The sequence below is a fragment of the Heloderma suspectum genome, chromosome 1 (assembly GCF_057233095.1).
Source record: "Heloderma suspectum isolate Gila_16-S chromosome 1, 16-S_ref, whole genome shotgun sequence".
Taxonomy (NCBI): domain Eukaryota; kingdom Metazoa; phylum Chordata; class Lepidosauria; order Squamata; family Helodermatidae; genus Heloderma; species Heloderma suspectum.
The window spans coordinates 312,262,336-312,289,483 of record NC_139458.1 but is presented as its reverse complement, the minus strand read 5'-3'; the positions used below and the strand labels follow the sequence as shown (position 1 = coordinate 312,289,483).

The 27,148-nt window shown below is 42.1% G+C and overlaps 1 protein-coding gene across 3 annotated transcripts in view; it reads right to left on the bottom strand.

The window, feature by feature from the left end:
• Window positions 1-1,588: 1,588 nt before the first annotated feature.
• Window positions 1,589-27,148, bottom strand: part of UFL1 (UFM1 specific ligase 1) — a 35,473-nt gene continuing 9,913 nt past the window's right edge. For all 3 annotated transcript variants that reach the window (XM_084827142.1, XM_084827143.1, XM_084827141.1), the window contains 13 exons: window positions 26,378-26,436; window positions 22,872-23,018; window positions 21,787-21,962; window positions 17,490-17,669; window positions 14,837-14,957; window positions 12,109-12,231; window positions 11,304-11,424; window positions 8,615-8,781; window positions 7,644-7,774; window positions 6,911-6,991; window positions 5,169-5,254; window positions 3,330-3,510; window positions 1,589-1,837 (listed from right to left, as the gene is read on the bottom strand). In XM_084827142.1, coding sequence (XP_084683268.1) covers window positions 1,622-1,837; window positions 3,330-3,510; window positions 5,169-5,254; window positions 6,911-6,991; window positions 7,644-7,774; window positions 8,615-8,781; window positions 11,304-11,424; window positions 12,109-12,231; window positions 14,837-14,957; window positions 17,490-17,669; window positions 21,787-21,962; window positions 22,872-23,018; window positions 26,378-26,436 — 1,789 coding nt within the window. In that variant the 3' untranslated portion in view covers window positions 1,589-1,621. The remainder of the gene's footprint in view (window positions 1,838-3,329; window positions 3,511-5,168; window positions 5,255-6,910; window positions 6,992-7,643; window positions 7,775-8,614; window positions 8,782-11,303; window positions 11,425-12,108; window positions 12,232-14,836; window positions 14,958-17,489; window positions 17,670-21,786; window positions 21,963-22,871; window positions 23,019-26,377; window positions 26,437-27,148) is intronic.

The following is a 27,148-nucleotide window of genomic DNA, read 5'->3' as shown; positions in this document are numbered from 1 at the left end:
TGATAAGAGTATTACAAAGTTCCAATCACAAAATAGAAATACTGCTAAACACCACAGGTGTATCTAGCAATGGGCAACCATACATCTTATTTAAAAGTTTGCCTTTTAATTGGCATATGTCAAGAAAAGCATGTATGATGTGCACTTGCCCTCTAAGGAACATCTAGGGATTATCTTAGCCTGGTTCACGCATAATGCTAACCCATGGTTGATTTGGCCCATGTTTATTTAACCCATGTTTATTGCCCTGTCCCGGATTTGACTGGCAGATGATCAAAGAAACCTTGGCTTGTTTTCTCAATCCCTGGGTTCCTTGTTTTCCTTCTCCTTCGCCCACTCCCTGCCAGTATCCCAAATGTCTTTAAAGTGGAGCGGCTGTTTTTTTAAATTGCTATTGTCTGCCACCTCTGTAGCCTGGTGAAACTACCTACAGTTCTGGGTTCACATGTAATGACATGTAACACTAACCCATGGTTTATTTAACCCATAGTTCATTGAATTCTGGGTTGTCATGATGTGTGAATGCGGCCACGCTATGAACCATAGCTTATTAATCACAAACAACTCAGAAAGAAAACCCATGGTGAACTCTGGCTTGTTTAAACCATGGTTTAAACAACCCAGAGTTCACCATGGGTTTTCTTTCTGAGTTATTTGTGATTAATAAGCTATGGTTCATAGTGTGGCCGCATTCACACATCATGACAACCCAGAATTCAACGAACTATAGGTTAAATAAACCATGGGTTGGTGTTACGTGTGACCCAGGTCTGTGTGTCTGGCGTATGTTTTTCTACTGAAGGAACAGGAAGCTGTTAAACATTTCAGGAGAATGCCTAACATCTTTGGCCACTTCATTTTCTCTCCATCATGATGAAATTCTCATTTGCGATACGCTGGTTTTGCGATTATGGTACCTTTGTACAGCGCTATGTATTCTTCATACAAAAAATTACAACGTATTGCATAAAGGCAACCAGTGACATTTCATTTTAAAACTGTTAGTAATTTGGGAAGAAAAATATGTAATCTAGCAAAAGCCTCCTGCAGATGGAAGGGCTCCTTCTGTCAGTGGGAGGCTTTTGATCCAGAGCTTTTCTGCTGGCTGAACAGGGAAGTAAGATCTTTGTAGATTCTCCCTGCAGTCCCCTATGTCCCCCCAAAATCTGCTTTGGAGGGTTGGGGGGATGCTCCAGAGTGAAGGAAGTGGAGCTAGGGGCTGCACAAAGAGGAGGTAATCAGTGAAAATTGCTTCACCTTCCTTTCCACCAGTGGGAGTGTTCTGACCAGAACTCCACTTGGTGAAGAACACCTCCGGATCCTGCTGATCATAGAACTAAATAAATAAATAATCTCAAGCCCAGATCTTACAATATTCTTAATGTAAAAAAGCTTTATCTTTTTTTGGATATTTTGCCTTGCATTTTGTTCTACATTATTAATGCCCATTGAGCATTTGAGTTCACACATACTCTACCAGCAACTGCTGTGTTTTGTTCTATAGAATTATTACAAGCAAAGATTCTAAAATCGAAGGCTATTTCAGGCACTATCAGCAAGTTTTTCCTGAATAAAAATATTCTGACTCTTTGAAAATCCTGAATGAGTTTTATTAAGACATTCATTCCTCCGTTACAGAAGATTTTCTGGGTCTGAGAACGACATCTTTGATAGAGCCAGACAGTTCTTGGAGTTCTTTTCGGATTGCTTCTATGCTTTCTTCTGCATCTAGGTTATTATCCACGGAATCGTCATCGCCTTGCCCAATTTTCTTATTTTGACTTATCAGCTGTTTCACTACTAACCCTTGGTATTTGACAAGAAGGGAATGCTGATCCTGAAAATAATAATAAAAAGTGGCTATTAAGAAGACAATGTAGGTAACTTAAAATCAAATGGTGTCATATTCACAAAAATAGAGGGAGAACTACAGTGAGAAAAACAACTCAGTGCAGAGCATAATTATGAGCGCACCTTAAGCCTGTGTATAGGATCAAACCAAATTAGACCATTTTAAATTATCTCTGATGTGTCACATAATATTTACAGCTCAATCAGGAAGACCATTCTACTACAGATAAATGTGACATAGTATCTTCAGCTTTTAAATGCTCTGGACAGCATACATATTTTTTTTTCTCCCAAGCTTAATTTATTGTTATTTACCAACAGAATTCACTGCATATGGTTAATTATAATCCCATTATGTGGAAATGAACCACCTAACTAAGGCAGCTGAATGCAAGTATTTAATAGCACAATTGTATACAAATCTACTCAGAATTAAATCCCATTAAATTCAATGGGGTTTACTCCCAAGAAAGTGGATATATGATTGCAGGTGGGCAAAGCAATCCAAAGTGGGATCAGGGAGTAGCAGAGTGAGGAGTCCATCGCCACATCCCAAGCTATTCTGGCTTGTGTTGGCCAGGGCAAGAAGGTGGAGAAGGAATTTCCCTGCTGCTCCCTTTTCATTATGCCAGCTCCAGACTAGCACAGCTGAAGGGTCTAAGGTTTGGGTTCATTGGGGGGATCCACAGGGCTTGGATCCAGAGCTGCCAGCACCCTACCCCTGGACTGCCCAGAAAACACCCCATTCTGGAACTTTCCACCATTGATGGCTTTCCACCCCCTGGTATAGTCAGGGCTTCTGCTCCCTCCCCAGTGGAGTTTCTCTCCACAGCCTTCACTACATCATAGCCCCCTCCAGCCATCAACAATTGGGGAGAGGGTGAAGGTTAGGATGTATGACTTTAAGGACGCAATCCTATGGGGATAGGCGGCCGCCTCCAAACCCAGAGATGACCACCTATCCAATGCAGGGCAGGAGAAGCACAGCGGGGATCCTTCCCTCCGTGCGTCTCCTGCCCTGCATTTGCAGCTAGACAGCTGCTTTCAGCTGTCTAGCCGTGGGACAGTGGAGTGGGGGAGGAGGCTGCCGGACAACACACAGGATGTGTTGTACCAGCATTTCCGCCTTCTGTGCCCTGGAATGCCCCCTGGAACGCCCTGTTTCGGCCACTCCCCATTTCTCTTCTGGGCAGGGAGTGCGGGGCTGTTCTGCCACTGAGAGGCAGCAGGGAAGGGGGGGGCAAGGTGCTCTGGGAACCGACCTTGGAGCATAGGCTCCAAAGTTGCTCCCTGGAAAACCACATATCCTATGGCCATCTAGCTGCTGACTAGTGGCCATAGGATTGCTCCATCCGTCATCCAAAAATAAATTTCTCTGAGCATTAACACTTTCCCATCTTTTACAAAGGGGAAAAATATAGTACAGATACTTAATAGGTACTTCAATTAAAAACACCTTGGGTTTTCAGTGGAAATACCTCTGGGATCTTTGTACTTAAGAAAGTAATGATCTGTGGCACACATCGTCCTGGTGCATGAAGCATGCAGTGCGTCGAGAACTGGAACAGCAAGACAGACGTCAGGTGGAGAACAAGAGCTGGATCTTCTGTGACTTTAAGGTGCTCAATCAGAGCTTGTCTGTGTTGGAAAAGGATTTGCCTAAGGTAAGGAACAGGATATATGTTTAGGAAAGGTTTTTAATGTGAGAGTAATTTCTCGCAGCTTTGGGATTGTTACAAAACAATGTGGTCTTGCAAGCCATGTTTTGGACTTAGACCATAAGCCCAAACCATCACTCTGCCATTCTCTTCTGGGTGGCTTTGACAAGAAACTGTTGTTCAGGTCACCCTCCTTTTTAAAAAAATTTTTATTATTGCATTTATATCCCGCCTTTTTTCCTCTTGCAAGGAACCCAAGGCGGCTTACATTATCCTCCTCCTCTCCGTTGTATCCTCACAACAACAACCCTGTGAGGTAGGATGGGCTGAGAGTCTGTGACTGGCCCAAAGTCACCCAGTGAGCTTCCATGGCCAAGTGGGGACTAGAACCTGGATCTCCCGGCTCCCAGTCCATCACTCTCACCGCTACACTACACTGGCTATCTCTACAACCTATCTCTACAAGGTTGATGAGGGCGACTTACTTCGCAGCAGCTTCGAAAGGCTGTATATTATTTTACATATTAAGAAGAACAGTAAAGAAAAATTACTAGTGCTAAATATGGTTAAGAACTGTAGCTGCCCCACAAATTTATTTTATTTATTTGCCTTCCCTTTCTTCTATCATGAAGCTCAAGGTGACATGCAGGCAGCTTCCCAGGTGGTCCCCCAGGCACTGACCAAACCTGCATAGCTTCAGCATGGGTTCTATATCATGTACCTTCAGAATATGCATTTCGAATTCCTAATATTTCTCCATACACTTTTTGAACATGATGTTAAGGGACTTTACTGGACAGATCTGGAACACTGAGGCTACAGTAAGGACAACCATTACAGATGGGAGCAGTGTGACAAAGTGGAATTCCCTTAGAGGACAACAGTGGTAATAATACATTATAAAAGCTGCTAGTGGCCCCTAGCTAGTTAGATATGATTCCACAGCTCTTCGAATTCTCTTTCCTCTTAAGCGGGCTTAACATTCAAGCACTTCCCCACTGATCAATCTCAGAATATACTCTAATAAATAATAGCTAAACCTGACTTTCCCAAAACAAATGTGTGTTAAAACACTGTTGAAATATCTTCCTTTAAAAAAAGAAAAGAGAACGTCGTTTTTAATTTCAGTTGAATAAAATTGAGGATATTCCCTCAACTACGTATAATTTAGGAACACGTAAGCTGCAACACTTGTGCACAACTTCAGGAGAATAAATGTTTCAGTTCTTAAAATATTCAGAGACTTCAATTCCCCTTTGTTCCAGAAAGCAGTTTTCAAATTACAGAGTAACAGTTCAATCCTACACTTAGTTACTCAGAAGTAAGCCCCACTGAGTTCAATTGAGACTCCTAAGTAAGAGGGTACAGAGCAAGATACTGTTAAGTGTCTTCTTATGTTCTTAAAGGCACAAGATGTAGCTGCATGGTTAGATTAACACTAAGAAAGCTAAGGTCATAAACAAAGAGCTGGAAAACATTATTCTGGGAAAATTAATTACCACACAGCATCCAGTATTACAGTGTACCATACTACTCCTGCAAGGATCAGGATTAGCCTACCAACAATGAAGCTGACAAGTTTGGTCCTACTCTTCGAAACAGTGATAATCTGTATAAGCTGGAAAAAAAACAATATATTGCACAAAAATTAATGGTTACCTTTCTTTCTTCTTATCTCCCCTTTTCACCATAATATCACAGGCTTCTGCAGCAGCATCAAGACAGGAAACAAACTCTTCTAGACTCTTTCAAAAAGAAAAAAGGTTATGCTAATTCAAATTCCAGCAATATCCCCTACTGATTAAAATATTCTCATCCATACAGAAATAAAAAAGGTGGGGCAAAGAGTAACTAAGTAAGCAAAAGTAGTATATATATTTAAAGGGTCAAGAGACAATGACCGGGTTTGGACAACACGCTGCAGCTCATTGTGGTATATGCAACCCCCACTCAGGGGATGTCATATTGTGAGAACCTGGCCAGTGTGGATTATGGGCTATAATTTAAAACAACCCTAAAAGAAGACCATGGGTTATGCAAGGGTTGTTTAACTCCCGCATGACCCATGTTCACCAGGTTCACACAACACGACAACCCCCAAGCAGAGGTTGCATATTCAAAATGGCGGCCGCATGTGCCCCAGCCTCACAGTGGGTTAAATAACCCATGGTGGGCTGATGTGTCATGCAAACAGCCCCAGTGACTAAGTACAATCCAAATCAAATCAAAAAATTAAAATGGATAATTGATCTCCTGCAGACAAATGTTTGATTTTTATTTATTTTTTGCTGCTCAAGGAGCAGCAAAAGAAAAAGTATTTTCTTTCTTACAAACTTCAACACATTTCCACGGTCTATTTCAGCCTTGTCCAACCTGTAGCCCTCCAGATTGGAAAACTGGTACTTAACTTGAGTTCCATTTCAAGTCAGTGCACAGGAGACATCCATCATGGGTTAACTCCTCCCACTGCCCAGGACAGGCAAGGAACATGTGACCAGGCTTTTTTGCCTTGGTCCTGGCCTCTGGCTCCTCCCAACATTTCTATTCTGGTAGGCTTTTGCCTGCTAAAGAATTTAGTTTGTTTTATCTATGGTCTCTGCTTTGGTTTTTTTTTTATTGCCTCTGTATTTTTCTTGTTTTTAACTGGATGTATGATTTTATATTGTATTGTGTTTTTTAATCGTTATGAGCCACTCTGATTAGCACATGAGTACTAGAAGACAGGATATGTTTAATATAAAATAATAAACAAAATAAAATATAGAAATTTGGATAAATGCTATTCAGAGAAAACTGGACCGCATTGCTGCATCCAATCAGCACTTAGCATGAGGCATAAACCTCAAAGTTGCTTTTCAGTTTCTCTCCCTTTCTTCTCACCCATTATATGTTATAGGAATGTTTATAACATACCAAGAAGTCGGCTGAGGAAAAGGGAATACAGCAACAGAGAAAGTGAAAACATAAATATATGCAGTGCCACTTCTTATATTGGGAAGGAAAAATACTGCTCAGCACAATTGTGGAAGTATTCTGTCTTAACAAAAAATAAAACTAAGCTTAACTCATCTGAATCCATTCATAAGCAAAACTACATCTCCTTTAAAGTCAAAGTGAGATTTTCCACTGGGTTCTATAGGAATTCACCTAATGAACTTCTCCTAATGTGAAAGTTTATGACAATCCCTTGCCCCACCCCTCTCCACACACAGAGGTATGAAAACTGACCTTTTTGCTCCACCCGCTTCCTTACACTTCTCTGCTTTTTCACATGTATGAGTAAAGTGCTAATTGTCTGCCTATTTTGAAATTGCTTATTAAGGAAATAAGTGAAGAATAAATACATTGAGAACAATGAAAAGAGTAAAAATTATGCTCGTTTAATGTAGAGTGGAACTTACCTTGCCATTTAGAGAAATGTGGAGTTTTGTTAAAGGACCTCTTGTCTCTTCAGGTAACGTACTTAAAATCTTTTTCCTCATCTATTGGGTTTGAAGAAGGATGAAAACCACTGAAGATAATCTTTAAGTTTCAAGAAACTGAGATTATTAGGTCTTCTTAGAAATACCCTTTTTCGTCTACAGGCTGGTGTGAGTGTACGTGCACCAAGCCTACTCTCCTTTCTCTCGCTCTCACCCATGCCCTCACATCTTGGGGCAACATGGGAATTGAGTGTTCATGTCATATAAACCTTGTCATGTGTGCATGTGCTAGTTTGGGAAAGTGGCAGCAAAAATTACACTTTTATTCTGCCCTTTCCTGAAGGCGTGGGGATGCATACATCACAGCAACTTAATCCCTATCAATACAATCAGCTTTGATCGCTGTAAAAACTGAAAACATTATAACCCTAGTATAAAAGCACAAAACATTCTAATCACCAAGGTCACAGGAGTTGGTAACTAGGAGGCAGCCAATGTGAATGCCTCTTGTCATATGGATGGGAAAGATGCATGTATGGGTAGTTACTTGAGGATTACTTCTGGCTGGTGCTGGAGGTCAAGACCAAACACAGAGAAAGGTGGTGTCTTTCCAAGATATGTAGACAATTTGCAAATGAGCAAATGTCTTGGGAACTAATACTCTACAGTTCATTAGGCAACTATGAGATAACAGACAATGATATTAAGGTACCTCGGCTGTAATGGCAGTGTAGTCTTCTGCTGCCATCATTAGATCAGCAGCTAAGAAGTTGAAAATAAGATTAGTGATGTCTGTGCAAACCGTCTTCAGCATGTGTTTGGCGATGTTACTTTGTGTCTCATCTGCAAAACAACATTTCTGTAATTAAAAAGCAGGTTTATAAACCAGCCCATTACATTAGCAAATCTACACTGGTTCACAATAAACATTTTCTGCTACCGGTACCAATTGACACCCAGTAAGCATCCTGGCCACAATGTACAACTTTCCCTGCTTCCAGCTGCTTTTACCAGTGTTAAAATATTTGTGGCATAAAAAAGCATGAAAGGCCTATAAATGTTACTAGAAAGGTCAGATAAGAGGTTTCAAACTAGGCCATCTTGCTTCAAGCAGAAAAAGAGAAGGTTTAACTGACTCCTACAGGCTGCTCTATGTAGAACACATATTGTAGAACTCAATGATCGACACAAAAATAAAAATATATGTGGAAATGAAGAGGTTAGATGGGAAATGAAAAGAATAGAAAGCCAGACTGTAAAAGGAAAAGGTTTAAGAAAAAAGATGGGCAGTATAAAGGAGTAGTTAGAAAGAGGATGCATGGTAAGCAAAAGGGGGAAAAAACCACTCAACTAATAAACTAAAAAACCCTATGCGTGAAGGAGAGAGCTACAGAAGTTGAATGCAAGGAGATGCATTTCAAACCACTTCACCACTGTTAGCTAGGAATACCCAAATGCTTTCTTCTTATTCCTGTTTAAATGAAAGAGAAACTTGGAATGATGAGAGTGAAGCAGCAGTGCATACATTCTTCATATGCTGGTCTTCATTGTAAATTCCGAGCATGTTTGTAATCTGCATCCCAAGTTCAACTATTGCTCTTCAGAATTCTTTGTAATCAACAACACCCTAGCAGAAAAGCGCTAAACTGTAAATCTGCTTCGAAAAGAAATGATTTACTGCACCTGTAAAATGCTTTGCTCCTTTTTCAAATAACCGGATATTATTATACAAGTTGGAAACCTCTTCCTGCAAGTCCTTAATGGTCCTTTTCCTGCTAGCTCCAGAGATAGTAGAAGTTGAGGACATAAATACTGAACGCAACACTTCCTGGTAGCTTTTTGTTAAGGGCCTAAAGAACAGGGGGAAAAGACAACATATAACAGGAAACTAGGATTTCACCAAAACTATAGAACCCCCAAACAAAAACAAAAATGGAAGACATGCTGTCTGATCAGCGAATGCTGATGCCAGATTGGCTCCTGAATATTTGAGGCTATGGGCAGGGATGCCATTCCAGGGGAGGACACAGCTTTTAGTAAAGCAGGGTGGGGCATTCAGCAAGGTGCAAATCCCCAGACTTTAAGGGCACAATCCTATGCATGTTTAGATGGAAAAAAGGCCTACAGCTCCCAGCAAACCCCAGCCAGCCATGCTGGCTGGGGCATGCTGGGAGTTGTAGGCTTTTTTTTCTGTCTAAGCTTGCATAGGATTGCACCCTGACTCATCCAATATTAAAACTTTTTTAAATAGTATATTTTAAGAACTTCTATTGCAATTGGTGGCAGTGGCGATGGTATTATTATTATTATTATTATTATTATTATTATTATTAACATTTCTATAATTCCTAACAGACAAAGCTCTCTGGGTGGTTCACAAAAATTAAAACCCTTAAAATGAAAATATAAAACTTTTACAACTTTAAAACAGAATGAAACTAGAGTAAAAACTGATTTCAGTTTTTTGTATACATTTATTATGTATTTATTACATTTCTATACTGCCCAATAGCTGGAGCTCTCTGGGTGGTTCATGATAACTACATCACACTAACTATAGCAGCGCTATCAACACAGGCCACTCTTTTTTTCTTCGCTGTTGATGCGAAGTGCAGGGCCAGCTCCACGACTGAATGAGCCCCAGGCAAGGTGCCTTCCACCACCATCCCATCAGCTCACCCTATGTCAGTGGGCATTAGCACCACACCCCTGCTGCCCCAAGCAAGCTTACCAGGCAGCAGGGGTGACAACGGAAGTGTTGAGCAATGAAGGCCCAGAGTAGTGCAACCAGTATCTCTGGTGGGCAGCAATGGCGGCTAACAGAGGAGGAAGGAGCCAGGCCTGTGGTACTTTGGCCCCTATTCCTTTCCCCCCAGCATCAGCTGCAGGTGGTGGTGGTAGGTGGAAAGGCAGAATAGTGCAGATGACTCCTCTGGCTCCTTCTCTCCTGCTGCCCCTGCCATTGCTAAGCACCACCATTGTTGGCCATTGCACAGAGGCCTTGATATTCATAATAATAAAAAACTGAATGGGCCACGAGGCCCAGAGTAGACCAGGTGATGGCAGCTGCAGTCAAAGGAGCACCACATATTGGCATGTTAATTTTCCCCACAACGTCCCCAACGCTGCCTCACTCCAGAGTGATAGTATGTCAGGGGCATTGTAGGAAAAGTACCACGGCAGTATCCAGTGTTCCTTTGCATCCCCTGTGGAAGAGATGCTTAAAGGGGCCAGGGAACACCATAATAGGATGGGTGTTGGAGGTGTCAGTGGTAGGCTATGCCAGGGAGCTAGGGCTGTAGCATTTGCACGTGGGGCTGCATGCCAATGCCAGCACTGGTCCAGAGAATTGTCTTGCACAGTTAGGTAGTATATATCGAACTACTGAATTATTTAGAATAGCCAACACGTACAGCCACGAAACCTGCCAGTGGTTCTGAGGAATTATTGTGTGCATTACACAAAAAGGGGATGGAGGACAGGGAATCTTCTTTCTGTTCTTATTAAAGAACACTTGCTGGCTACCAGAGGTGGGAGCATTCTTCAGCTTGTCATCTATGATTGCTTAAAGGCACCAGATCCTCCTGGTTTACAGAGGATTTCGGGTGGATGAAGTGTGAAGGAAACTACTAAAGACCATGTGGGTGCTAACTCGGGCTACAGCTGGATTGACTGCAGCATTGATTCTTTTTATAAGAAGAGTCCTGTGGATCAGACCAAAGGCCTGTATCATTCAGTATTCCAGTTGCCACAGTAGCCACTCTGTTCTTTGTTTTTAAAAAAACACTGCTGTGGTAATGGCAAAGACAAGCATCTTCATGGCTTGCATTGTGTTTGCAAGGTCTCCTCAAAGAGTGCTACATGTTATGTGAAGAGGAAAGAAAAGACAGTGACACACAACAAATACTGCCTGCCAAACTATGGACAGATTCTGATTTACAATTTGGATCTCTGGACAAGTTTTGAAAGTGATCCCATGGGTGCCTACATGCAGAAAAGTTATATCAATTTTTGATTACAAGGTCATTTTTGGAGAGTCCATCTATCAACAGAGTCTGACAGGCATCCAGGTTAGTTATGACATAGCATTCTGACACATAAGCACTTAAGAGATCACATCAAAGTCTGCCTGAAAATAACAAATGTTATAGCAGCCCATCTTTGAGTAATATTACAAGCTACTATCAATCATAGCTATATTTATTAAAATGACGAAACAGGCTCCTGCCATTCCAAGTAGTATGTAGTTTTCCAAGAGGCCCCACAAAATGAAACACTGGGATTCTGATTTCTCTTTGAGTCTCAGTTCTGGACACTATAGGATGAGTTAGGTACAGTTTAAGGCCAACCCAAGATAAAGTAATAACATTACCTTATTAGATGATCAGCGAGTTCTGTTATAAGCTCTTCAGGACAGTCCCTTATATGTTTTCTTAAAACATCCTCAATCTCTTCCTGTGACATAAAAGGGATCTCGAGGTGCTTGTTCCTATCTGCAATGATATGACAAGCCTAATAAATAGTTTTAATTTCCTTAAAACTTCTCTGGTGGAAGAGGACATAGGAATGTTACTGAAGCCAAATGTGAAACTGTCTTCTTTTCAGGACTCCTCCAGGTCACACAAAAACAGCAGCTACTGAAGTTTTTCAGAATTACTCTTGCGTATTCATGCCACATCCTTAGGCTCTCTCTTTTCTGTTCTGATTTTGTGATTTGATTGATCCAGCAGAAGAGTTTGGAAATAGCACCAGTAAAATGGACTTTCCCGCCGAAAAGTGGTTTATTATTTCGCATGGTCATTGTCATTTGCTGTAACTAATTTGCCCAGACACTTATCTGACATAATTCCTTGATGTAAAAAATGGATACAATTTAAAATATCCAGATAAAGATGCTTATATTTTTCATATTCCTTTCTTTAGTACTTGATTTTGATCTCTTTGTTACCATTAATGGACTTCATGTAACCATTCAAATATCTTTTAAAAATCAAGCAAACTAACAATCATACTAATACATTCAGTATTTTAATGGGTGATGCGTGTATATACACACATAAATATATATGTTTACATAAAAATAACATAATACAAGCTCACACTTGTACAAAGGCAACAATACTAGACTTACAAAACCATAAGGGAAGATTAGTATAGTCAAAAACAGAACTACAAACTTGTGCCACTTGCTTGCGATTCCTCATCGCTGTTGGCATCCTTTCTCCCCTTTTTCTTGTTCTTCTTAATCTTTATTTCTCTGGCATTTCCGCCGCCGCCACCTCTCACACTTCCAGTGCCCTCTGGTGGAAAAAATGATTTGATTAGCATGCAAAGTAGTACTGAATCAAGTGATGTTTTCACAAATGTTGACAAATCAAACTGGGGCCCTTGTAAAAGCAAACAGGGAAAATGGTAATGCTGAACATATTATGTATGGAAACCACAAGAAATACTTAACTTGATGCATAAAAAAAAAAAAACCCAGACCAGGAGATCAGTAATTCAATATTTATTCTAATTTCTACTTCATCACTAAAACAAATGGAACTGTATGAAAATGAGACTCCTACTTAAATTAAATAGAGCTAGTGGTAAAATGAAAGGAAGCAACATCCACAGCAGGCTCCATAATCATACACTGCAGCTTCAAGATGACAGGAAATGCATTTAGCTCTCGAACAATCAAATTAACACATTCCAGTGTTGCTGAAAAGGACAACATTCATATACATTTAACTATTATTGTGCACATTTTAAACAGAACTAACTATCCCCTGTCCTCTTTTATTTAAAATGACCTCCAATCAACTAATCACAACCCCTAGGCTACAATTCTATACCCCTAGGCATACAATTCTATGCCTGGGAGTAAGCTCCACTGAACTCAATGGGACTTACTTCCAAGTAGACAGTGATAAAATTGCACTGTTAATGAGGGAGTGAAGTGTTTCGGATGAAATGTTTTCCTTTACGAGGACTGCCTGAATAAATGTTAATGCTATAATGCAAAATTCACCTGTATGAATTTTGGATACATTCTAATGTAAACAGTTTGTATTTATTCCTCCATGGGTACTCATTCTTGGAGGAAAAACTTTATGTCAAATCAGCTGTCTATCCGCTGTAAAATGTTGTTAAATATCACTTAGCATAAACACCATACACTTCTATCTCTCGCTGATTTCATTCAGGGCAAAATCCAATGTCATGCGAGTGGCCATGAGTGGTCCCCTGACCCTCCAGAACAGATTTTGAGGGGGTGTGGGGGGCAGCAGGTGGGAGGGGGAATCAATCCGCTTTCTGCTGATGGAAGCTGCTTCATAGGTGGGACAGGTTAAGTGGATACCACCCTCAGTGTAAATAGTTTCTAAACTGCAGCAAATCCTTTTTATCCTATCACTTGTAAAAGGAAATGACCCAGTTAAATGAATATTCTTTACATGGGCCACAATCATATGCAGTTTCCTCAACTGAAAACAGAGGGGCTTAATTCTGCATCATGCTGTCAGGTAATACAACCACCTCCAACACAACCAGAGCTGTATGGTTTTATCAACGGAATAAGCAATAGTAGCATTACATGAGTAATATATGCCTCTTGACTTTCGCATAACTGCACATTTGGAAAAAAGTCTAATACAGAGGATAAAATAAATTGTTATAAAGGATATAGAATATTGATGTTAATATTTTATTTAATTATAGCTTTTGAAACTGCCTTGAGTACTGCTGTCTATAGAGTTTCTATGACCGTCATGCTCTAGAAAAATCTACTCTCTTGGGGGCTTTTTCATCAATATGGTTTTCACGCCAACAGAAAGCTGCTTTCTCACTGTATAAGTTAATGTCCTCTCCCAGACGGGGAAAAAAAAATTGTTTCTGATTAAGTCAGACCCTTATGATGGGCCAGGACTACACAAATAAGTTGCTATGCTGCTAAGAACACCACCACCAACAACAACATGGAGTTTCAGGGCAACAAGGGCAAAAAGACAGGTTATCACCCCAAAATGCTTACAATCTAGATTTTGAGAATGATGACAACAGAGGAAGAGAACAAGAGCACAAGGAAATGAGAAACTGAGTTTGACAGGTTGGAGCCAATTTCCGGGTGTGCTTTTTAATCTAAGCACAGTTCCGTTAAAGCCCTGAAGCTACTGTAGCATACAAATTGTTTTGCTTATTTTTATGTAAATGCACCGATACTCTGTTTTTGAACTCTGAAGGGTTAAGAGCAGCTAACATGCTGCATTCCATGTGTTCTTTTGTCAACTCACGTTATGTGTAGGAGGACCTGTTGCCTAGGCAAGCTCATGCCACAACAAACTTATTCATTTCGAAGGTGCCATAGCACTGTGTGTCTTCTATAATTCTCCAGGAACTTAAGCACCAGGTACAACTCCATTAACACTCTGACCCCTTATCGCTAAACACAGTTTGCTTCAACGTAGCTTAAGACTAAAGTGTCTTTGTCATGCTCTGTACCACGAAGAGATTGATGGGCTAAGCAGATGGTGGTGCAAGGCTATGCAAGAGGCAGAGAGAGAGAGAATGAATATGCATGCGTGTGTGGTTTCCACTTCTTGCTGGCTCTCCTGGCTTGCCATAAACAGCAGTCAAAAGAGTTAGAAGGTGGGACTAAGCCTCCATGGGTGAGCCCTCATCTTCCATGAGGGAGGAGCTCAACTGCTTCCCACTACCAGCACTACAGTGTAATGGCGGTGGACTTATTTACACCTCTGGCCGCAGTGGAAGCCGACAGTAGCCAGCAAGTACTGCAAGCAATAGTCTCTCATCCCGGTACCTTTGTCTCTATTGTCACTGCTGTGAGCAATGAGGGACGAAGTCCTTGGAGTGCCAATGTGACAGCCCCGACTCTAACCATTTAATGCCCCACTTTCCTACCTGTTGCTTTCTTCCTTCTTTCATCCTTTTTGTCTTTTTTGCTCGAATATGTATTTTCTATAAGAGCAGACTGTTTCAGGTCCTCTTCTGTGATTAAGTGAACAGGGTTATTTTTCATTTCCTGAAATGAAGACCATACAGGTGTTCAATTATATCTGCTCTATTAGGACTTCCTACAGGTCCTCAAGGTTTTTGATACTATCATAGACATCACGCCCCTGGGCGAAACTTATGAAAGTCTGGAGCAGCATGACTTCAATATGTTGAAGCGATAATGCTTTTCATTCAGTCTCTAGTCTCAAAACTGAAGATAGTTTCAAATGAACTCCACAGATTCTAAATCCAGCCAAGGATGTGCTGTGGCAACAGCTGAACAGTGGTGTGACCAGCCAAGGGCCACAAAAGAGTCATAGCACCGGTGAGCCCTCTGTACCTCTCTGAAGATATAAAGCTCTGAAGATATGAAGTCGCCATCTGTCTATCTACCCAGTTCAGTCCATTCTGAGGGTCAGCACCTCTCCAAAGCACCAGACAGAGGTCCTTCCAGCCCTGTTACTAGAGGTCCTTTAACTGGAGATCACCCCTTCTGTATGTAAGCATGTGCCCTAACACCGAACAATGATCCATACTTCAGGTGCTCAGGTAAACTTTCCATTCATTCGGATCTCTCTGCTAGGAAAGCTGCGTCTATTTCTTGGTAAGTCATTCATGTCTTCATAATCTTGAAGCTTGGCTACTGTAATGTATTCTAAGTAGGGCTACCTTGAGCCCGCTTAAGCAAAATGCTTCGGCGGCCTCACAAGATGGTAGTGGTCTTCTTCTGTTTGGACATGCAAATCCTACTATTATGATCCTAAGCCTTTCACCACTCCCAAAATATTGGTACTTATGATATTTTAACAGTACTCAATCCCTACACCTGACTCACAGGATTCTGAAACTGTTTTAATCAGTCCATGTATCTAGCTGCTCGAGGCTGGCAAGTAACATCTGGACTGCTATCTGGGGAGTACAACACCATTTAGGAACACCTTTCAGAAGGTATAACAACACATGAGCAATCACGAACTCTTACAATGACTAATTACTACATTGTTGGGTTTTTTTCTTCTGCCTTTGTCTTTTTGGTAGCAGCAAGAGTTTATTCTTCTGCCATTTGCTAGCAGCAAGATATCATTTCTGTAATACAATCATATGGAACTTCTAGAATATTAAAGTGCGTTACCATTTTACCTTGTGTTTGTTGTCAGAACAAACTTGCAAAAATGATCACAATTCTTTTTGTTTTCAAAAGTGGAAAACAGAGAGAGAGAGAGAGAGAAAGAAAAGGTGACCTTGGAGTTCGCTGCTGAGCAGGGCTTTGAATCCATTACCCTTTGAATCTATTAGCCTGCACCAAGGACAATCTGTGCATGGAAAGAAGTCGGCATGTGCGGATTGCTCCCACCTCACATCCAAGAGACTCTGTGTGCACGCAGAGCTATTTCCTATATACTGCTGCCCTGGTTGTGTGTACATGGTTGCAGCCTGGTGCAGAGATCTGCAAATAAAGTAGCAGGGTGCCTGCACACATAGAACTCATCAGCCCTTTCCTCCCTGCTGTGGGTGGCTCACTGCAGTCATCTCCTCCCTCAGCAATGAATCATTTGTTTTGTGACACAGAGAAGATGGGATTGGGGGGAGGGGGAGCCCCAAGTCTAGAAGCATTATACCTCTGTATTCCAGCTGTTCAGTACAGGGAAGGGCTGAAACCTACCTTTCCCAGGGGATCTAGCAGGCAACGTCTAGAAAGAAAATGCTGAACTACATACACCTTTGCCCTACTCCAGCAAGGCTGTTATGTCTCTATGACAGACACATACTCAGCTAATCTCTGAATGAGGTAGCTCATCTATCAAGTCCAGGCACAACACTATTATCTTAGATGTTAACACTATCCACTGGCCTATGCTGGTTTTGACAGGAAACATTTGCCAAGAAATATACGTTTCATAATTCCTTTTTCTCCCCCCTCCCCCACCTTTTTTTTTTGCAGGGTATTTTTCCTTGCAGAGAAACTTTATATAATGAAACCAATACTTAAAATACAGCAAAAGTGTGTACGCTTTTCTATGCTGTAGTCTTGCTTAGAACACATACCTAGACATAATTAACTGGACAAAACTACTGTTCTGTTCTTGATTAGCAGCACGAAAGCCAAGAATCTGACTGTGACTGTCTTGGGATATGTAATACGGACAGAGAAATTCAAAGAAATCAGCCTCTATGATGGTATCCCAACATTCCCTAAAAAGCACTGAACAAATCTTACAAAATAAAGCTCCTCTTTAACTGTAAGTAAAATGCAATGCAAAAATGAAAGACACAAAAAGGGACTTGATACTGGTTCCACAGACAATTCAGATTAAAATAAAGGGATACCTTAAGAAGATGTACTAAACCCAGGCCTGCAGAACATGTGACTTGTCAAGCTGAATATAGCTTACTAGCCCATCAGGGGCTTAATAAATATTTTGATTTTCCTGCTTCCCTCTGCCAAGACAGCTGAGGAGGGGATGAGAACTTGGCAGGCCACAATATTCATTGATGCATTGAGCTTGGTGCACCATAGGTCATGCAGCCCTTTTCTAAAACAATATGCTCAGTAACAAACCTTTTCAGCTTTCTGGTGCATAAGATCACTAAACAAATCAGCACAGCTGTTGATAAATTTCTCACTGACTACATTAGTGTCCCCAAAGACCAAAGTTGAAGGTTGTTTGCTGAAGGATCTCATGACTTGCTGAAGGAACATGCTGGCATCTTCAACAGATAATGAACTTGGAAGCAGAGGCTGGGGCCAAAAACAAAGCAGAAAGAAAGAAAGAAAGAAAGAAAGAAAGAAAGAAAGTAAGTCATGTTTAAGTTCATATGTACGTTCAGCTAAAGTCATTTGTATACAGTCAGGGCCAGAAATATTGGAACAAGGATAACTGTTTTGGCAGTTGGCCTCTGTAAAGGTGTCCCCAACCAGTCGTGTCCGACTCTAGGGTGCGGTGCTCATCCCCGTTTCTAAGCCGAAGAGCCAGCACTGTCCGAAGACGCTTCCATGGTCATGTGGCCGGCATGACTGAACACCGAGGTGCACGGAACGCTGTTACCTTTCCCGCCGAGGCGGTACCTATTTATCTACTTGCAATTTCTTGCTTTCGAACTGCTAGGTTGGCAGAAGCTGGGACTGAAGACGGGAGCTCACTCCGTCACGCAGCACTCGGGTCTCGAACTGCTGACCTGCCGACCTTCCAGTCTGCAGTTCAGCGTCTTAACCACTAAGCCACCGTACATCACCACATTGAAGTTGAAAGGAAACACACCCAGATGGGAGCGAAGTCAGGACTTTCAGCTGTAATTCAAGGGGTTTGACAAAAGTGGGGCACTAACCATTCCGGAAGGACAGCCAGTGGCATACACACACACCCACTGTTGGTGGCTCATAAGTAATGGAACAAACCAACATCATTTCAAACTTAAGGATCGCCTTTAATACCTGGATGAAAATCCTTTGCAGTCAATGACTGCCTGAAGTCTGGAACCCATGGACATGACCAAAGGCTGAGTTTCCTCCCTCGAGATGCTTTGCCAGGCCTTTACTGCAGCTGCCTTCAGCTGCTGCTTGTTTGTGGGTCTTTCAGCCCTCAGTCTTGTCTTCAGTGAGAAGCATGCTCTATTGGGTTGAGATCAGGTGACTGACTTGGCCACTGAAGAACATCCCACTTCTTTGCCTTGAGAAACTCTTGGGTAGCTTTTGCTGTATGTTTTGGGTCATTCTCCATCTGCAATATGAAGCGGTGTCCTATCAGTTTGGCAGCATTCGGCTGAATCTGAGCAGAAAGTATAGCCCTATACACTTCAGAATGCATCCTGCTGCTTTTATAAGCAGTCAGGTCATCAATAAACACCAGTGACCCGGTTCCATTGGCAGACATACATGCCCATGCCACAACACTGCCTCCACCATGTTTGACAGATGATGTGGTATGCTTTGGATCATGAGCTGTTCCTTTCCTTCTCCATACTTTTCCCATCATTCTGGTACAAGTTAATCTTGGTTTCATTAGTCGAAAGAATCTTATTCCAAAACAGGGCAGGCTTTATTAGGTGTTTGCTGGCAAAGGCTAATCTGGCCTTTCGGTTCTTGAGCGTTACCAGTGGTTTGCACCTTGTTGTGAAGCCTCTGTATTTACATTCATAAATACATTCCGTCTCTTGACTGTAGTTGTTGACAGTGACATACCTACCTCCTCAAGAGCATTCTTGATGTGGCTAGATGTTGTGAAAGGGCTCCTCTTCACCATGAACAGACTTCTGCGGTCATCCACTTTAGTTGTCTTCCGTGGTCTCCCAGGCCTTTTGCTGTTGCTGAGCTTGCCAGTTAATTCCTTCTTTTTCAGGATGTTCCAAACTGTTGTATTGGCCACTCCCACTGTTTTTGCTATCTCTCCGATGGGTTTATTTTGTTTCCTCAGCCTAATGATGGCCTCTTTCACTCCCATGGACACCTCTTTGGACCTCACGTTGGGAGTTCTAGTGACAGCTACCAAATGCAAATGTAACACTCAGAATGTAACCACCTCCAGGCCTTTTATCTGCTTGACTGGTCATGGGGTACCCAGGAAACAGGCCATACCTGGCCATGCAGCTGCTTGTCAGCCATTCGTTCCATTACTTATGAGCCACCAATGATGGGTGTGTGTGTATGTCACTGGCTGTCCTTCCTGAATGGTTAGTGCCCCATTTTTGTCAAACCCCTTGAATTACAGCTGGAAGTCCTGACTTCGCTCCCATCTGGGTGTGTTTTCTTTCAACTTCAGTGTGGTGGTGTACAGAGGCCAACTGCCAAAACAGTTATCCTTGTTCCGATATTTCTGGCCCTGACTGTATATGATGCATAGTATTCATCCAGGCAAGAATTCAGCAGTCTGAGAACATCATTTCATGTTTTAAAAATATAAAATACAAACAAATTTCTAGCCCTTATTAGCTGCAATGACAGGCTTGAAAAGGGTGCACAATGCCTAGTGAAATCTCAGGAGGATACGTGGGGTGGGTGAGCGCAGGATTTAGTATCTTGCATATCTTTTTGCAGAAGGATAAAAAACTTATGCACAAATATTTGCAATTGCTTAAACTGCATAGTTTATACATCAACTGCAGAAAGCAGTTTCAACTGGTGCAGAATTTAGGTTACCTTGATGCAAAATCTGGCCTTTCTGCTCATTTAATTCTCTTCCGTGTTGTGATGGAGAGAATCCATCACAACACAGATATCTATTAATATCTCCAATATCGTATGGAGATATGAATAGATGCAAATCTGGAATACTGTATAAAGGGTTCTAAGACCTAAAGTCTTTTAAGAGGGAGGAGCTTTTACAGAAGGCCAAGACTGTAAAAACAACATTGAAGGAAGGAGATGGGCAGAGGTTGGGAAATCAGTCAAGACTAAAAGAAATTCACAAGATAAACCATTTCGAACAACTTGATCATCATATGTGTATTCAAATAAAGTATCAGCTTAAAGGCCAAGCATGATATTAAGGCAATTTGTAAGGTAATTCAAAACACGACCTATAGAATTTGGTTGCATGAATCTGTGCCCAAGCACTGCTCTACCTGGGTGAGGACAGTTATGCGTATAATTCCCTGTCTCTCAAAAACCTTGGTACAGGGCTTTGGCAGAAGATTATTGCAGCTCCAAACTATAGTAGGTGTCCACCTATGAAGGCATGAATGCAAGAGTCATCTATAGCAGTAAAGTGCCCATGGGCTAAAGTGTGTTCCCAAATCTACAGGCAACGTTTTACAGTAAGTTATATGAACAATTTCAACTTGGCATTAAACATAAAAGCTAATATTGAGTGTAAACTTGTGAGTTTAGTTTGGTGATGAATGGCGCAATTCATCACTATACATGTCTAGTCAGAAGTCCATCAAGTTCAGTGGTGCTTACTCTCAGGTAAGTGTTTATAGGATTACAGCATAACAGCACAATCCTATGGTCATAATCTTAAGGTCATATAGAAGAAAAGTCCTGCAATTCTCAGCTTCCCCAGCCAGCATGGCTGGCTGGGGAACGCTGGGAGTTGGACATTTTTCTGTCTAAACATAGGATTGCATCCTAAATCATTCTTATCATTCTCATTCAGATCTACCTATGCCATGATCAACTTTGACTTCCCCACCCACCCCACAGTAAATGTAAAAAGCATGTAACACCCAGTGCTTTTTCTCTAAGGTGTAATCAAGCAGAAAAGTGTGATTTCAGTCTCGAAAGGAGCCATACCATAGCAACTTTATACATAAGAGACACTTTCTCCATTCCAAGCCAAATGTTGTTCTTGGGATTGGAGAAATAGGGAATATGTCTGGAATTTCTTGTATTAATATGTAAAGTTTGTCAGTAAGTCTTTTATTTTAGGAATTGCTAAAAAAAAAAAAAAAAAGCGCCTTGAGTGGCATTAGATTCTACCAGTCAACCCTAAGAATGGCTCAATACTGATTTGGAAAAAGTTATGTTTTGAAATAGGGCTTAATGCTTTTCAAGTTGGAACAAATGAGACTGGCGAGTGGTGACCTTTCAATGGTTTTATCCTCTGGAAATTCCAGTCTACTTTCAGTAATCACTGCTTTAAGCTGTGACTTATCAGGTATACAGTGCTCCTCTATATAACTGCATAAAAAGTTTTCTTTGCAGCCAAACAGGAACAGAGTAAGCCACTTATACAGAGTCAAACCATGGATCCATCTAGCCCAGTACTGTCTACACCGATTGGCAGTAGCTTTTCAGGCTTTGGAGATGCCACAGATTGAATTTAGGACCTCCTGCAGGCAAGGCATGTGTTTTATCACTGAGCTACAGCCCTTCCCTTAACATAAGTCCAGTGGAAACAAAGAAAAATGAAGGTGCATACCGCTATATCTACCCATGTTCCAGAGCTGATGGCTTCATCCACGGAGGCCTCCACCTGATCCACCATTTCCTGACCAACACAAGCCGCTTTCAGAAACAACAGCTGCAAGGACTTGTATCTTTTCTTTATGTAGTTCGCAGGGTCTGGGATGCCAAGTCTGGACAATGCATCAAATTCTATAAAATTACAGGAAGTCCTTGACTTTGGAGAAAACCAAAACATTAGGCATGGGGGGAGGGGGCACAGGGGGCTAAGCTTGCCTCTCAAAGGATGCCAGCCTCTCTCTTCATCATCTTGCTGTGGGCTCTCCTTGCTCACACACAAGTGCAATGAAACAGCAGCATTTGTATGTTAACTAGGTAAAAGCCTGTCATGTTGGATGGGCAAGAGTTGGGAGACTTCCACAAATCCAATCACTGACATTTTCCCCAACAGGACAAGCTGCCCTGGCTTCTGCTTCCTGGAATACAATAGCAATGTCCTCCGGGTTAATGGGGATGGGGTGGAGCTGGGCATAGGTACTTCTCCTGCTCATCCTTGCTCTCTTACCCATAATTGCTGTGGGTGGGCCAAACCTGCTTTTCCAGACATGGCCTTGCCGCCTCTTACCTAACTCAATCACTGCCTCCAGGCCCTGAGAAGGAGAGTAAGGACCACTTCCTTCTTCCCAGCCAGAAACTATGTTTTTTTTTTGGGGGGGGGGGGTAGTGGTGGCAATGTTCTGCATTGCCTTTTCCTCAGAACCTGTGTTGAGGGCAGCCTTCCCCAACTTGGTGCCCTCCATAGGTTTGGGACTTCCACTCCTACCAGGCCCAGACAGCATGGCCAATCATCCCTATAGGACAAAGGAAAAGGGTGTGTTCAGGAACTCCTTGCCCTTGATGACTCCCGCCATTAAGAATCAGACCTCCTCCTGTCTACACAGTCAAATCATGGGTTCTGTTTCTTGGTCACACAATAGTGGAATAGAAGGTTGAGAACTGGAATATGAAAGTGAGATGCATACACAAGAGAGATCCTGAATACATGTTTCTCGTGAGCAATAACTTTCAGAAAGAAAACTTTGTTCAAAAGGAGTAAGTTACCTAAATAACCATTTTGCTTGAAAAATGAATCCACCCAGTTGCTCTGAGTCTTGGCATAAATGTCAGGGATAAACACAGCCTTATCTTGTCTTCCACCAACCACTGTGCCTTTCAGACGCCCAATATTAACAAGCTCTTCCAGCACAGCTGATGAAAGAAATGAAACAGCCATTGCATTAGCTGTTGTTTTTTTAAGGGCTAAAAATACAGCAGTTATCACCACAATCCAGAGGGGTGTATGCACACCTACATTTCATGGGAGAGCTTTCCTCTCGGCTGCTCCTAGTAACAGAGCTGATATAGTATCATGCTTAAAAGCATTTAGATGGATGGCAACCTGGTTCTCCTCTCTGAAATGATTACATTTAGTCTTAAAAGAGATTCTAACAGTTTACAGCTTGACCTAGGATTTGGGAGCATAAGTATGTTTACAGGTATCTGTAACTACTGTATCTAAAAGTGGTTTTTTATTTCTCTCTCTCATAATATTTTATTATTATTAATTCATATGATTATGTAAAGACACATGTCTGCAAGCAGACATCCATGATGCCTAGCAGGGGAAAGTTATGCAAGGGTCTCTATGAAACCCTCAAAACTAGTAGGAGCCAAAGGTTTAATGTGCATGCTGCCCTCAGGCTACTAGGGCAGCTGAGATTTGGGGGAATTGAAAGTAAGCAGGTGACCCACCACAGGATGCAGGACCTCAAAGCACAATACTCCCCCCCAGCCCCCAAGATCCCTTCAGCATCAAGGACCGGCTCCCACTGGCAGTGGAGCTGTGGCATGCGACCTCTAAGTCCAATCCCCTCCCCTCATCCTAAGGATCATTTTGGTGGTGAGGGCTCTTGTCTCTTCACAAGTTAAAGAATCCCAGGAGAAACAGAAATGTACATCTCCTCCAGGGACCTGCTTCCTCACAGCCCAATTCCCCTCCCTTTGAATGTTGTCTCTTCTTCTATTATGATTAATATGCATGCCACTTTCCCACATAAATGCACACAAAGCAGCTCACAACAAAAGTTTGAGAATACAGATCAATGCCTCACTACAATAAACAGTCTAATACCAATTCATTTCAAAACGTAATCCAACAAACCAAATAAGCCAGTGGCAGGCAACCTTTTGGGGCTGTGGGCACACTTGGCAATTTGAGAAACTGTCCTGGGCACCGCCACAAACCGGTTGCCATGGAAGGCGTGGCTAAATCAAAAAGGACAATTAAGACTGCTCAAAAGACTGAGGACAAGGCAGGGGTAGGGTCTGAGCCCAAGCACTCCTCTCCCTTGCCCCTGCTGCTCTCTTTAGCCCTCCCACAGCTTACCAGATAGAAGTGACAGGAGTCCCTTTTCCTCCCCACCCCCTTTTCTTGGTGGCTGAGTACACTGCAGAGGACAGCATTTGCCTGCAGCCACTCACCATCTTTATTTCCTAAGAATGTCTCTGAGCTCCGTGTGTGGCCCAGAGGCACTAACAGGAAATTAAGACGGCAGTGGCAACAGGCCCTCGCTATGCTTTGAAGCAATCCCAGCTGCAGGTAAGAGAATTTGTGAAGGGTAGGGCATCTTAGTAGGTGCCAAGGAAGGTGTATGGGGGCAGATTGGCACCCACCTCTGGGCTAATCCAATGTCACTGCACTCAAGGCAGCAGCCACTGTGTTGACACCATGGTTGTTCTGTTTTCTGTCAAGGACAGGCAAATGAATGATACTATTGTAGGGTTAATTTGAAGCGAACACAGCGTAGAGGTGCCAGAATAAAGTCCATAGGGCCTTCTGTAAGACTATGGAAGGAGACATGGGGACGAGACAGAGGTGGCAATTACCTTCCTGGCTGAAGCAGAATGGATAGAGCACTAGGGCCCCTTCACATGTTAATGAAGTGAACATAGAACCCAGGAAGCCAGCTGAGTCAGACCACTCGGTATTGTCTACACTGACTACCAGCAGCTGTCTAGGGCAGGGGTAGGCAATGTGGTGCCTATGGGCACCAACACCACCACCCCAACACTTTTCTTGGTGCCCACCAAGGTGCCCCTTATTTTTAAAAAAATAATCTTATTTTCTTACCAGCAGCTGGTATTGCTGTGAAATAGGTTTCTGTTGGTGCTGAAAACTGGGGTTCAAAGGAATTCAGTATGTTGAGGCTCAGCCCCTACCTCTGCCTTCTAGTCAGTCTTTTAGGCACGTTACTTGTCCTTTGCCACGCCTTCCATGGCAGCCAATTTGTGGTGGTGCCCATGACAGTTTCTCAAAGTGCCAAATACGCCCACATTTGGTTTCAGGCATTAGTCTTTCCCAGCCCTACCTGAAGATGCCGGGGATCAAATATGGGACCTTTTGCATGTAACACTCTACCAATGTGCTACAGACTTTTCCTGGGTGGTGACATCTTCACCACATAGGAAACATCTGGAAGCTCAGAATCACAGGGACAGGGCCAATCATGTGTGCTCTCTCCAATGAATTATCTGCCAGGAGGGAGGATGACCATCTGGTGGGAAGGACTCACACAACTTGCTCCACCAATGTGGTTCCAGGCTTCCAAACACTATCAAGTAGGAACAGGGAAGCCTAAACAAGGAAAACCTAAACCCGAAAAAGCCTGGTTCCAGAAAAAAATAAATGAAAATTAAATGGGGAAGAAATTGGATGGTAGCGAGCAGGATGAACAAGCTAGAATGTTCTGCAGCAAGCAACAGCTGCAATTGTTCAGGAGGCACACAATAAGGGGTTCAGAAAGCTTTTGGTAACCAGGTCAGGCTGTCACTATGAGGCATTACCTTTATTAAATGAAAAGTAAACAGGGAATGAATGATATAAAGAGGATGCTTTATGTTTTGACATATAAAGCTGAGAGAATCACAATGTCTCTGGCTCTGTTATTACAGGACAAGACTATAAATACAAATCCTGAGCCATTAATGTCATTATGGCTTAAGTGAATTCTGTACCCTTGTGTGTGCCCCACCAAGCTGCCAAGGGCAAAAAAAAATGGGATTACAAAACTAGTGCTGCACTTTTTGTTCCATCCTGCTCCCATGGCCATTTCAGAGCTAGAACTTTAATTGGTGGAGGGATAGAGAAGTTCTAAAGGTAGGATGGTATGTAGACACTTGCTGCTTCTCAAGCTGTGAACATATTGTGTCAGAGCTATTTATCTGAAACCAACTTAGTATAGACAGAAGCTGCTGTGTTGGTCCTCCAAAATAGGGTAAACAACACAAGGAAGATGCATTTCACTGCATCAGTTTTACCTAGCTTTCAAGAGAAAAAAGAAAAGAAAAAGGCAAGCAAGCTTTCAAGTTATACAGATTCCTTCATCAGGCTGGAAAGGTATCTTTTTTAGTCAGCCACTGTGCTTTACAAATACCTTTCCATATGCTCAATGAAGAGTTCTGTCACAATGTTGCCATCAATACCTCACCCTAGGTTGCTTAATTTAACACTGTTAGAAGATTTATTACCAAAACTAATATCACCATGAAATACTCCAAACAAAACTCACAGTAAAGAAGATGCTCTTGAAATCCATGCCGAGTGATTAGGTTAATTATTGGTGTAGGTCTAAAGAGAGAGGCGATAGACATGAAAGCCATACATACGTGCTTGCATACATACATGACCATTCAGTACTTTTATCTCATTAAAAAAATAAAGCTTCTGAATACTGGAATAATCATGCAAGCTCTAAAATAAAGAAGAACTGGCTATTTTCTACTTTGCAAATGGAATGCTGTTAGAATAGATTGGTGTTTGCACAATGTCAATTTTGTTACCATTGTATCTGCAATGGTAAAAGACTGGAAATGTGTGGAAATCTTGGGGAGGGAATGCTCGGGGTTGGGATTTCAGTGCTTCACATAGCTCCATACTTCTCCTCAGGACTATAATTACTGACATTTGTGTAAAGATTTGGGGTAGTATCCAGTGGTGTCCCAGCACTAATGACATTGTGCTAGTGCAAAACAGTGGTTGCACAATGTAACTAGCACAATGTGGAAAAGTGGCAATTTGCCACTGAAATTCCCACTGAAAAGTGGGAAATGACCACTTTTCTCCATTGCGTAAGCATTGGTTTATGCTAGCGCAACATCCATAGCACTAGGAGGAGTGCACTGTTGGATCTTTCCCATAATTTGTAAAGATGCTGCTAGGCAGCAGGTAAGGGCTTATGGATCTGAAGCATGTGTTCTTGAGGAGGCACAAAAAAACACCGTGAAGCATGAATGGGTTCCTTCTGTCTCCTACATTCAGCCAGTGAAAACCCATTTCTGTA